We start from the raw sequence: 13509 nt of genomic DNA, 5'->3' as shown, positions 1-13509 counted from the left end.
TCATGGAGGGGTACTGATGGAGAGGTACTCATGGAGGGGTACTCATGGAGAGGTACTCATGGAGGGGTACTCATGGAGAGGTACTCATTTAGGGGTACTCATGGAGGGGTACTCATGGAGAGGTACTCATGGAGGGGTACTCATGGAGGGGTACTCATGGAGGGGTACTCATGGAGAGGTACTCATGGAGGGTACTCATGGAGGGGTACTCATGTAGGGTACTCATGGAGGGGTACTCATGGAGGGTACTCATGGAGGGGTACTCATGGAGGGTACTCATGGAGGGGTACTCATGGAGAGGTACTCATGGAGGGGTACTCATGGAAGGTACTCATGGAGAGGTACTCATGGAGGGGTACTCATGGAAGGTACTCATGGAAGGTACTCATGGAGAGGTACTCATGGATGGGTACTCATGGAGGGGTACTCATGGAGGGTAATCATGGAGGGGTACTCATGGAGGGTACTCATGGAGGGGTACTCATGGAGGGGTACTCATGGAGGGTAATCATGGAGGGGTACTCATGGAGGGTACTCATGGACGGGTACTCATGGAGGGGTACTCATGGAGGGTAATCATGGAGGGGTACTCATGGAGGGGTACTCATGTAGGGGTACTCATGGAGAGGTACTCATGGAGAGGTACTCATGGAGGGGTACTCATGGAAGGTACTCATGGAGAGGTACTCATGGATGGGTACTCATGGAGGGGTACTCATGGAGGGGTACTCATGGAGAGGTACTCATGGAGGGGTACTCATGGAAGGTACTCATGGAGAGGTACTCATGGATGGGTACTCATGGAGGGTACTCATGGAGAGGTACTCATGGAGGGGTACTCATAGAGGGGTACTCATGGATGGGTACTCATGGAGGGGTACTCATGGAGAGGTACTCATGGATGGGTACTCATGGATGGGTACTCATGGAGGGGTACTCATGGAGAGGTACTCATGGAGGGGTACTCATGGAAGGTACTCATGGAGAGGTACTCATGGATGGGTACTCATGGAGGGTACTCATGGAGAGGTACTCATGGAGGGGTACTCATGGAGGGGTACTCATGGAGAGGTACTCATGGAGAGGTACTCATGGAGGGGTACTCATGGAGGGGTACTCATGGAGGGGTACTCATGGAGGGGTACTCATGGAGTGGTACTCATGGAGAGGTACTCATGGAGGGGTACTCATGGAGGGGTACTCATGGAGGGGATACTCAAGGAGGGGTACTCATGGAGGGGTACTTATAGAAGGTACTCATGGAGGGGGTACTCATGGAGGGGTACTCATGGAGAGATACTCATGGAGAGGTACTCATGGAGGGGTACTCATGGAAGGTACTCATGGAAGGTACTCATGGAGAGGTACTCATGGTACCAGTGTTCATTCTGTCTTATTCTTCCGTATTGCCCAACCAGCTTGACTCCTGGTTCACAGTCTGGGTGTTCGGAGGCGTAACACACCTTGTTGAGTGACTAAACATCTTCGGTCTTGGGTTAGATTCTCAGAAGGGACGTTAGTGAGGCTAGGATAGAGGATAGAAAATAGTCTGGTGGCTCGAAACTTTTGTTAGTCTTCTTTGGGTCGTGTCGATAGAGTTTTCGGCCTCATACACACGTGTGGGTCCAGGGTTCGAGCCTCTTAGGGTCCCGGTGAATGTATCCGAACGTACATGAAACCTATACCGTCTAATGGACGGTAGAGTGACGGTCTCGCTTCATGTAGGTCGGCGTTCAAACCCCCGAGACCGTCTACCATTCCCTTCCCTCCGTCCCATCCCAAATCCTTATCCTGACCCCTTCCCAGTGCTATATAGTCGTAATGGCTTGGCGCTTTCCCCCCTGATAATCCCTCTCTGCTCATGTGCGCCTACACCTCCCTAGGGAGTAACGGGACGGAGAGGAACACCAGCCCATAATTTGACAGTGATCGCCTGCAGGCAAAGAGGCGAAACAAACGCGCATGCAAGAAATATAGATGACACAGAGCAGCAGGAACTCACAAGGTATTGTAAGAGGAACCAGGACCCAAATATATATAAACCAGTGGAAGATAAACATTACTGGACCGACATAGCAACTAAGGCAAGGATCAACCTGCTCTCTAGCCCACCACGAAGGCTGTGAACATCAGGGTTATCTTGAGGTTGTCTTGATCGGGGCTTAGCGTCACCGCGGCCCGGTCTCCTCGACCAGGCCTCTTTTTTGTTACACATCCCCCAGGAAGCAGCCCGTAGCAGCTGTCTAACTCCCAGGTACCTATTTACTGCTAGGTGAAAATGAATCTAACTTTCTAAGGGACTGCATAATCGTACACACACACACACACACACACACACACACACACACACACACACACACACACACACACACACACACACACACACACACACATATTATATAATATATATATATATTATATATATAATATATATAATATATATAAATGCTTGCAGATGATGCATAACTAATGAGAATAATCAAAACAGAAGCAGACTGTACGATTCTTAAGGTCCTGACAGAGCCCAGAGCTGCTCTGAGACATACCTACTACAGCCATTTTTACACCGGCCAAATACAAGGTTATGAGAAAGGGAAGAGGTGAATGAAGGCCCATTCAGCAGTAAAGAATGAAGGGCAGCCAGTCTCGTGCGGATTATCAATGGAGGACGACCAGGAAGTAACGCTCTCCCGCGTAATCTGACGCCAACGCGTGGCGTCGACGTCGTAGACGACGTCTGTCTTGCTGTCAGGAATCTGAGGATTCAGATTCACGAAGTAGTTACGCAAGCACCTACGAATCCAGGGGTCCAGATTCACGAAGCAGTTACGCAAGGGGTGGGGGGGGGGGAGAGAACCCCCTCAACTGGATGCGGGGGGTGTTCTCTCCCCCACCCTGGTGGTTCTCTCCCTCTTCCTCCCCATAGCAGCTAACTCTTCCCCATAGCACCTAACTCCTCCCCATAGCACCTAACTCCTCCCCATAGCAGCTAACTCCTCTCCCATAGCAGCTAACTCCTCCCCATAGCAGCTAACTCCTCCCCATAGCAGCTAACTCCTCCCCATAGCAGCTAACTCCTTCCCCATGGCAGCTAACTCCTCCCCATAACAGCCAACTCCTTCCCCCATAGCAGCTAACTCCTCCCCATAACAGCTAACTCCTTCCCCCAAAGCAGCTAACTCCTCCCCATAGCAGCTAACTCCTCCCCCATAGCAGCTAACTCCTCCCCCATAGCAGGTAACTCCTTCCCCCATAGCAGCTAACTCCTCCATAGCACCTAGCTCCTCCCCATAACAGCTAACTCCTTACCCATAGCAGCTAACTCCTTAACCCATAGCAGCTAACTCCTCCCCATAGCAGCTAACTCCTCCCCCATAGCAGCTAACTCCTCCCCCATAGCAGCTAACTCCTCCCCATAGCACCTAACTCCTCCCCCATAGCACCTAGCTCCTCCCCCATAGCAGCTAACTCCTCCTCCATAGCACCTAGCTCCTCCTCCATAGCACCTAGCTCCTCCCCCATGGCAGCTAACTCCTCCCCCATAGCAGCTAACTCTTCCCCCATAGCAGCTAACTCCTCCCCCATAGCAGCTAACTCCTCCCCATAGCACCTAACTCCTCCCCATAGCACCTAACTCCTCCCCATAGCAGCTAACGCCCCTCCTATAGCAGCTAAATCCTCCCCATAGCAGCTAACTCCTTCCCCATAGCAGCTAGTTCCTCCCCATAGCAGCTAACTCCTCCTCATAGCAGCTAACTCCTCCTCATAGCACCTAACTCCTCCCCAATAGCACCTAACTCCTCCCCCATAGCAGCTAACGCCTCCCCCATAGCAGCTAACTACTCCCCAATGGCAGCTAACTCCTTCCCCATAGCAGCTAACTACTCCCCAATGGCAGCTAACTCCTTCCCCATAGCAGCTAACTCCTTCCATATAGCAGCTAACTTCTTCCCCAATAGCAGCTAACGCCTCCCCCATAGCAGCTAACGCCTCCCCATAGCAGCTAACGCCTCCCCCATGGCAGCTAACTCCTCCCCCATAGCAGCTAACTCCTCCCCCCATTGCAGCTAACTCCTCCCCATAGCAGCTAACTCCTCCCCCCATAGCAGCTAACTCCTCCATAGCAGCTAACGCGTCCCCCATAGCAGCTAACTCCTCCCCCATAGCAGCTAACTCCTCTCCATAGCAGCTAACTCCTCCCCCATTGCAGCTAAATCCTCCCCATAGCAGCTAACTCCTCCCCCATAGCAGCTAACTCCTCCCCATAGCAGCTAACGCGTCCCCCCATAGCAGATAACGCCTCCCCATAGCAGCTAACTCTCCCCATAGCAGCTAACTCCTCCCCCATAGCAGCTAATTCCTCCCCCATAACAGCCATCTCCTCCCCCATAGCAGCTAACTCCTCCCCATAGCAGCTAACTCCTCCCCCATAGCAGCTAACTCCCCATAGCAGCTAACTCCTCCCCATAGCAGCTGTCTCCTCCCCATAGCAGCTATCTCCCCCCCATGGTAGCTAACTCCTCCCCATAGCAGCTAACTCCTCCCCATAGCAGCTGTCTCCTCCCCATAGCAGCTAACTCCTCCTCATAGCAGCTAACGCCTCCTCATAGCACCTAACTCCTCCCCAATAGCACCTAACTCCTCCCCCATAGCAGCTAACGCCTCCTCCATAGCAGCTAACTACTCCCCAATGGCAGCTAACTCCTTCCCCATAGCAGCTAACTACTCCCCAATGGCAGCTAACTCCTTCCCCATAGCAGCTAACTCCTTCCATATAGCAGCTAACTTCTTCCCCAATAGCAGCTAACGCCTCCCCCATAGCAGCTAACGCCTCCCCATAGCAGCTAACGCCTCCCCCATGGCAGCTAACTCCTCCCCCATAGCAGCTAACTCCTCCCCCCATTGCAGCTAACTCCTCCCCATAGCAGCTAACTCCTCCCCCCATAGCAGCTAACTCCTCCCCATAGCAGCTAACGCGTCCCCCCATAGCAGCTAACTCCTCCCCCATAGCAGCTAACTCCTCCCCATAGCAGCTAACTCCTCCCCCATTGCAGCTAAATCCTCCCCATAGCAGCTAACTCCTCCCCCCATAGCAGCTAACTCCTCCCCATAGCAGCTAACGCGTCCCCCCATAGCAGATAACGCCTCCCCATAGCAGCTAACTCCTCCCCATAGCAGCTAACTCCTCCCCCATAGCAGCTAATTCCTCCCCCATAACAGCCATCTCCTCCCCCATAGCAGCTAACTCCCCCCATAGCAGCTAACTCCTCCCCCATAGCAGCTAACTCCTCCCCATAGCAGCTAACTCCTCCCCATAGCAGCTGTCTCCTCCCCATAGCAGTTATCTCCTCCCCCATGGTAGCTAACTCCTCCCCATAGCAGCTAACTCCTCCCCATAGCAGCTGTCTCCTCCCCATAGCAGCTATCTCCTCCCCCATGGTAGCTAACTCCTCCCCATAGCACCTAACTCCTCCCCATAGCAGCTAACGCCCCTCCTTTAGCAGCTAACTCCTCCCCCATAGCAGCTAACTTCTCCCCCATAGCACCTAACTCCTTCCCAATAGCACCTAACTCCTCCCCCATAGCAGCTAACTCCTCCCCCATAGCACCTAACTCCTTCCCAATAGCAGCTAACTCCTCCCCATAGTACCTAACTCCTCCCCATAGCAGCTAACGCCCCTCCTATAGTAGCTAACTCCTCTCCCATAGCATCTAACGCCCCTCCTATAGCAGCTAACTCTTCCCCTATAGCAGCTAATTCCTCCCCATAGCAGCTAACTCTTCCCCCATAGCACCTAACTCTTCTCCATAGCACCTAACTCCTCCCCATAGCAGCTAACGCCCCTCCTATAGCAGCTAACTCTTCCCCCATAGCAGCTAACGCCTCCCCCATAGCAGCTATCTCCTCCCCATAGCACCTAACTCCTCCCCATAGCAGCTAACGCCTCCCCCATAGCAGCTAACTCCTCCCAATAACAAGCACTGCTCCCCTTCACAACCCCCAGCTCATCCCCAGCACCTCACTCCTCCCCCGCTCCCCATCCCCCAGGCGTATCTGCGCCGGCTAATGGGGAGATAACACATGCATAACCAATCTCTCGAGCGAGCACCAATACTGGTTGGCAGGACCAATGGTGTGGTTGGTGTGTGTGTGCCGTCACTTCTCGCACTGTGTTTCCAATGTGCTTTTTCTCCTCGCTTGGGGGCCCCCATGATGGGGTGTGTGGGTGTTGGTGGTGGGGTTGCTTAGATTGTAATTTTAATTACCACCATGGCGATTGTTGATTGTGGTTTGGTGGCTGGAGGAGTGGCTTTACTGCTGCTTTATATATGTATTTATATAGATATATGTAAACAATGCAGGGCGTTGAGGCGCTAAGCATTTTCCAATCATGTGTAACTTGTTTCACACGATGATAAAAGAGAGAAATCGATTAGGCCCGTCCCCCTCGGGCGTGATTGGTCGGCGCGGCGGGCCGGGCGGGCGGTGATTGGCCGGCGCGGCGGTGGGGGAAGGGGAAGTGGGCGGGGCCCCGAGCGTGTGATCCCTGCCTGGTCGCCGCCCCCTCCTCTCTCTCCGTGTTATGATTGTAACAAGAGGCATGGATGATTCCTGTTATATTTCATTCTCACGTGATCCCTGTCGGCGGCGCCAGCACCCTTGGCAGCTCTGGTGGTGGAGGCTACTGTCCCAGAGGCGCCCGGGAGGCTTTTGACAGCACGCGGCCGCAGAGTTATGGCGGGAGACTGCCTCGTACCTCCTCCTCGCCTGCCTCGCCGCCGCGACATCACTTGTTAACACCTATTTAGTGTCGTCTCTCCTGGAGGAGGAAGCGGCGAGGCGGCTGGCTCCTCGCCGCCTGGCCCACCGCGCTGGACACCGCAGCTGCGGAGGTAATCTCGCGGCGCGGTTGATATCGCGGACTCGCGCTAGGTGTCTGCCGCGTCGCGCTGCGGTAATAGTCCGCGTTGGTTCACGCGGGCGCGCGAACCACAGACCAAGTTGCGGGTGTTGACCGCACGCTCGGGCGCGGGAGTGGACCCTAGGATAAGGTCGCGGGCGTGGACCCTAGGATAAAGTCGCGGGCGTGATGGGGGAGCCCCGCGGGCTGCGGGGTGAGCTCCACCTGCCTGGGCTAGGCTACCTCCATCCGGTCCATGTCCTATCCCAGCTGGCTAGACCAGTGCCGCTACCCATGGGCGTGCCCCCCTTCGCCCTGACGCACCCCATGCCCCACGCCCTCAAGATGATGGGCGGGGGGATGGGGGCCATGTACCCCTGGGGGCTGAGCCTACACTCCCACATGTTGGGGGCGATGCGCCCCGGAGGGCCCCAATTAGGGGGGAGCGGCCACCCCTCCCCAGACCGTCACCTACAGCACCCGCCTGACGAAGGTAAAGGTGAGTTACTTGCGTGTGTGCGTGTGACTTGCGTGTATGCGCCACTCATGTGTGAGTATCTTGCGTGTATGCGCCACTCATGTGAGAGTATTTTGCGTGTATGCGTCACTCACGTGAATATCTCGCGTGCATGTTATAACTGCTCACGGCTGTCTTATATATGATTAAAATTATGCACGCAAAAATATTTAAGAATATTTGATTACTATTAAAATTATATTCATGATTTTCTTAACAATTATGTTTTTAATTATTTTTAATATGTCATTTATTTACATATTCAAATGAGGAGGAGTAGTTTTCTGTACATGGTTATGTTGTGTGAGTTAATGAGTACTCCTGACATGCTGTGTGTGTGTGTGTGTGTGTGTGTGTGTGTGTGTGTGTGTGTGTGTGTGTGTGTGTGTGTGTGTGTGTGTGTGTGTCGCGCGCGCGTGTATTCACCTAGTTGTATTTGCGGGGGTTGAGCTCTGCTCTGTCGGCCCGCCTCTCAACTGTCAATCACTCAACTGTTAGTTAATACTAATTTCTTTTCCACGCACACACACACACAGACACACACACACACACACACACACACACATATAGGAAGCAGCCCGTAACAGCTGTCTAACTCCCAGGTACCTATTTACTGCTAGGTAACAGGAGCATCAGGGTAAAAGAAACTCTGCCCATTTTTGTTTCTCGCCGGCGCCGGGAATCGAACCCGGGCCACAGGATTACGTGTCCAGCGTGCTATCCACACAGCCACCGGGGCCCCTATGTGTGTGTGCTTACCTAGTTGTGCTTGCGGGCTTTGAGCTCTGGCTCTTTGGTCCCGCCTCTCAACTGTCAATCAACAGGTGTACAGGTACCTGAGCCTATTGGGCTCTATCATATCTACACTTGAAACTGTGTATGGAGTCAGCCTCCACCACATCACTTCCTAATGCATTCCATTTGTCAACCACTCTGACACTAAAAAAGTTCTTTCTAATATCTCTGTGGCTCATTTGGGCACTCAGTTTCCACCTGTGTCCCCTAGTGCGTGTGCCCCTTGTGTTAAACAGCCTGTCTTTATCAACCCTGTCAATTCCCTTGAGGATCTTGAATGTGGTGATCATGTCCCCCCTAACTCTTCTGTCTTCCAACGAAGTGAGGTTTAATTCCCATAGTCTCTCCTCGTAGCTCATACCTCTCAGCTCGGGTACTAGTCTGGTGGCAAACCTTTGAACCTTTTCCAGTTTAGTCTTATCCTTGACTAGATATGGACTCCATGCTGGTGCCGCATACTCCAGGATTGGTCTGACATATGTGGTATATAATGTTCTGAAAGATTCCTTACACAAGTTTCTAAAGGCCGTTCTTATGTTAGCCAACCTGGCATATGCTGCTGCTGTTATCCTCTTGATATGGACTTCAGGGGACAGGTCTGGCGTGATATCAACCCCCAGGTCTTTCTCTCTCTCTGACTCTTGAAGTATTTCATCTCCCAAATGATACCATGTATCTGGCCTCCTGCTCCCTACACTTATCTTCATTATATTACATTTGCGCGCGCGCGCGCGCGCGTGTGTGTGTGTGTGTGTGTGTGTGTGTGTGTGTGTGTGTGTGTGTGTGTGTGTGTGTGTGTGTACATGAGTTCTGTGTGTATGCGTCCTGGGGTATAGCGCCGTTGCGCTGGGTATGTATGTATTCTGGTGTATTACGCGCAAGTTTTGTGTGTTCTGAGAATGTGTGAGCACTGAGTTAGTCTTTGTGAGTATATAGCCCCCCTGTATGTATGTATGTATGTATGTATGTATGTATGTGCTTTTTTTAAATACGAGGACCTCGTGTTCTCGTACAGATGAGTATATGAGTATAGCTTTTATATGCTTATGAGTATAGCTTGTATGTGTGTATTTTGTGAGCCTAAATAGCTTTTGTGTTTTGTGGTTTTATATCTGTGTGTTTGTGATTGTTTTCTGTGCGTGTTGTGTCAGCTGTGTAAATAGCAGAGTCCGCATGAGTCTAAATCCCTCTACTGCGCTTAGGCCTACACAGCCTAAATATATCGATAGTGATTGTATATTTCCTGATTGTAAAATATACTTTTGTCTGTCAGCGAAAATATTTAAATAGTTCTTTTGGGGAAGTACGATCAATTTTTTTTCTTCCATAATTTATAATGTATTATTTTACAAAACAGATACAAATTTACACAAGTCATAATTACAGTTAAAACGCGTATAGCCATTTTAATTACATAATGACAATTACAACAGATGTAGTTAAGAGTGAATAGGAGTTACAGCCGATTGGAGGAGGGAAAAAAGTGTATTGCTGCCTATTAGAACGACAGAATACTTGAAGCTGTTATCATTCAACTGAGAATTTGAAGGATAACCAAAATATAGTAATTATATCATATGGTTAAGGCACAAATGGTTCATAATCGGCATTTTCCAGCGTGAGATTAATGGGCTAAAGTGGATCAGAGTCACTCTGAACACACAGCTCACAATAATCACTCTGAACGATATCCCGTTTTCTACGCCCTTGTCCTCGGGTAGGTTAGGGTCGGGGCAATTAAGTACATCAGTTTATCGACGTTGTGAGCGCTGGAGAGGCTGCACGGGCTCTACGAGTACCGTGTACGGCTGCTGTGTACGTAATCCACGCATTGTACGTGTACACGTGTGAAAGTGTACACGTGTGTGTCGCAAATGGCCGCACGTAAATTGTAATTGATATATGCTAATTTGATGGATAAATTGGGGATGTTAGTTAACCATATTTGTGTCAGCTGAGTGGACAGCGCTCGGGATTTGTAGTCCTAAGGGTCCGGGTTCAATCCCGGCGAAGGCGGAAATAAATAGGCAGAGTTTCTCTTACCCTAATGCATCTGTTCATCTACCAGTAAATAGGTACCTGGGAGTTCGACAGCTGCTACGGGCTGCTTCCTGGGGATGTGTGTGTGTTAGAGAGACACCACACACACACACACACACACAATATTATATATAGTATATATATATATATATATATATATATATTATATATATATATATTATATATATAATAGAGGAATAAATAAATTGGTTAGTAAGGCGGGGTCCAAGAGCTAATAGCTCGATTCTGAAGACACCAATAGTAAATTCACATGCGTCCCCCCCCCCCTCCCCCTTGATGCGTCAATATGGTCTAATTCGTTTTTGTTATCTTATTAGTTATTCCTTTTTTATTTTACCCTCTGTCTTCCATTCTCTTTATTTCCAGCTGTTTATTTTCTCTTTATTACTAACTGTTTGCGTCCCACCTTTAGTACCCATCCTCAGAATTGTCAGTACCTTCTTGAGATCTTGTTATCTTGTGATGATTTCGGGGCTTAGTGTCCCCGCGGCCCGGTCCTCGACCAGGCCTCCACCCCCCCCCAGGAAGCAGCCCGTGACAGCTGCTATAAATAGGTACCAACTACCAGGTACCTATTTATTGCTAGGTAACAGGGGCATCAGGGTGAAAGAAACTCTGCCTATTGTTTCTCGCCGGCGCCCGAGATCGAACCCGGGACCACAAGATCACGCGCGCAGTGTTCTGTCCGCTCAGCCACCGGATCCCTTTTTTACGGTTTACTACCGTAAGTTGTTTAATACTAAGTACGGTTTAATACTAAGTGTAATAAGTACATTTCCTGACTGTCATGCATAGTACATAATTTCACTTACGGGGCTGTTACATTTACCTCCTCATTTATTCTCCACGTTTTCTGTTAAGACACTCAGAATTTTAGGATAAAGTTTTCAAGTTCAATTCGCTATACACAAGATTTTATACAAAATTGAAAATATCCTGAGTTACTTTACAATTAAATTTATTGATATATTTTAGTTTTGTTTTATTAACTTTATATAACTGTAATATTAATATAGCTATAGGTTAAGTACTAATTGTAATTAAGAAGCAATAAAATGCTTATCTTCAAACACGAAGAAGGTTAGGTTAGGTCGTGGTTTTCTATTCAGCTTTTCAGGTAAACTCAAATACAATATATTTGACAGTACGGTTTAATACTAAGTGAAAATAAGTACAATTCCTGACTGCTATGAATAGTACATAATTGTACTTACTTGTGCTGTTACATTACCTCCCCATTTTTGGAGGACGGGCTGTAGTACCCACCTATTATCCTCTTCCGTTTATCATCAATGTTTGCCCAACGTCAAGAAACTGTCGTACTAAAGCGCCCTTAACTTAACCTACCAGAGGACCCACAACAGAAAACGGGACAGTCCGTCACTTTCACCAGCCACTTCCTTTTTTCTAGTACGGTGATTTTTTGCCCTTACGTAGAGTAATACGTCAAAATACGACGTGCTATTATGAGAACACGTTGCTTTATTGCCTCCATTGGTGCTTAATTCCTTCTTCGTCACCACATGTGTGTGTATTGACCTCATAACCGACCTCGTCATATCCTGTTCACCTCATTATCACAATCCTGGACCGTTCACAAGTGATTGGGCACCATTCCTTCCCTCGTCCCATCCCAAATCCTTATCCTGACCCTTCCCAGTGCTATATAGTCGTGATTGCTGCCTACTAGTTCCACGGGAGACATCTCCCGTCACGCAGGGTGCAGTCGCACCTCCACAGATCTCCAGTATCAGCTCTTGATACTGGTAATGGCTCAAAAGCCCCACCACTTACGGGCTATTCATGCCCGTGCCACCTTTTGGATGGCTTAATCTTCATCAATTAATCTACTCGTTCCTTATTATTCACTATTATTTCGTGTCCCAGAACCTCTGATGGTGTGTGAAGCATATTATTCTGACGACATTACTCTGCGCTTTTCCCTTGATACCTAAGTCGTTATCTTTCTTCTGAGTGTCACATCGTGTCTTTAGCGTGTCAAAATGAGTCAAAATCTTTCTTCTGAGTGTTGTATTGTGTCTTTAGCGTGTCAAAATGAGTCAAAATCTTTCTTCTGAATGTCACATCGTGTCTTTAGCGTGTCAAAATGAGTCAAAATCTTTCTTCTGAGTGTTGTATTGGGTCTTTAGCGTGTCAAAATGAGTCAAAATCTTTCTTCTGAATGTCACATCGTGTCTTTAGCGTGTCAAAATGAGTCAAAATCTTTCTTCTGAGTGTTATATTGTGTCTTTAGCGTGTCAAAATGAGTCAAAATCTTTCTTCTGAGTGTTGTATTGGGTCTTTAGCGTGTCAAAATGAGTCAAAATCTTTCTTCTGAATGTCACATCGTGTCTTTAGCGTGTCAAAATGAGTCAACACTCTCGTCTGAGTGTCAGAGCCATGTTGTATTTAGGGCACGAAGTTTATTCTAATTTCAGTCCAATAATACTGCATCTGTTAAGGGCAGTCAATGGCCTTTCGGACCGTTATCAGTTAGAGTTGGAACTCACTTTGAACCTTCAGTCCTCTTATCAGATTTGTAGGTTGTTGAAGCCCAACAACCTATTTGTAGGTTGTTGGAGGCCCCCCCCACGTGTCAGTGGCTGCCGAGAGTGCCTTGACGGAGTGCCAGGGCACCCTGTCAAGAGTGCCCTGGCACTCTCTGAGGACTCACGAGGCATATAACGACTAAATTACTTGTTTACAAATATATCTATCCCGCTGGGATGGTTCTCTATGTTTCCTTACATCTGGGATTCGATCCCTCTCTATCCCCCCCTTGGGTGCTGTTTTCCAAATCTGGGATAGACACTTTTTCTTGAGTACTCGTCTCGCAGCTGGATAGATGCCTCTCTGTTCTTGGCTAGAGCACTGCTAATCCATCCGGAATAGTTCGTATTCTAACCTCTTCTTAATGATCAACTCATAGACCTTAATATCTAACCTTTGTGTCACTGGCCTCCAGCCGCCAAGTTTATTTCCGGTATTCTCGTGGCCCTCGGAATCCTGAGAGCCGGATATACCCATGGCTCCTGCCCTCGGATCCTGAGAGCCGGATATACCCATGGCTCCTGCCCTCGGAATCCTGAGAGCCGGATATACCCATGGCTCCTGCCCTCGGAATCCTAGAGCCGGATATACCCATGGCTCCGGCCCTCGGGAACCTAAGAGCCGGTTATTAACCCATGGCTCCTGCTTCTGGAAACCTAAGAGCCGGATATACCCATGGCTCCT

The 13509-nt window shown here is 49.2% G+C and overlaps 1 protein-coding gene across 3 annotated transcripts in view; it reads left to right on the top strand.

Moving 5' to 3' along the window:
- The first annotated feature begins 6615 nt into the window (after positions 1 to 6615).
- Positions 6616 to 13509, top strand: part of LOC123758863 (homeobox protein unc-4 homolog) — a 62771-nt gene continuing 55877 nt past the window's right edge. For 2 of the 3 annotated variants that reach the window (XM_045743619.2, XM_045743617.2), the window contains exon 1: positions 6616 to 7401. In XM_045743619.2, the coding sequence (XP_045599575.2) occupies positions 7092 to 7401 (310 nt within the window). In that variant the 5' untranslated portion in view covers positions 6616 to 7091. The remainder of the gene's footprint in view (positions 7402 to 13509) is intronic. The other variant, XM_045743618.2, reaches the window with a different exon arrangement.

The sequence above is a fragment of the Procambarus clarkii genome, chromosome 31, assembly GCF_040958095.1.
Source record: "Procambarus clarkii isolate CNS0578487 chromosome 31, FALCON_Pclarkii_2.0, whole genome shotgun sequence".
Lineage (NCBI taxonomy): Eukaryota > Metazoa > Arthropoda > Malacostraca > Decapoda > Cambaridae > Procambarus > Procambarus clarkii.
This window is presented reverse-complemented; position numbering and strand designations above follow the sequence as displayed.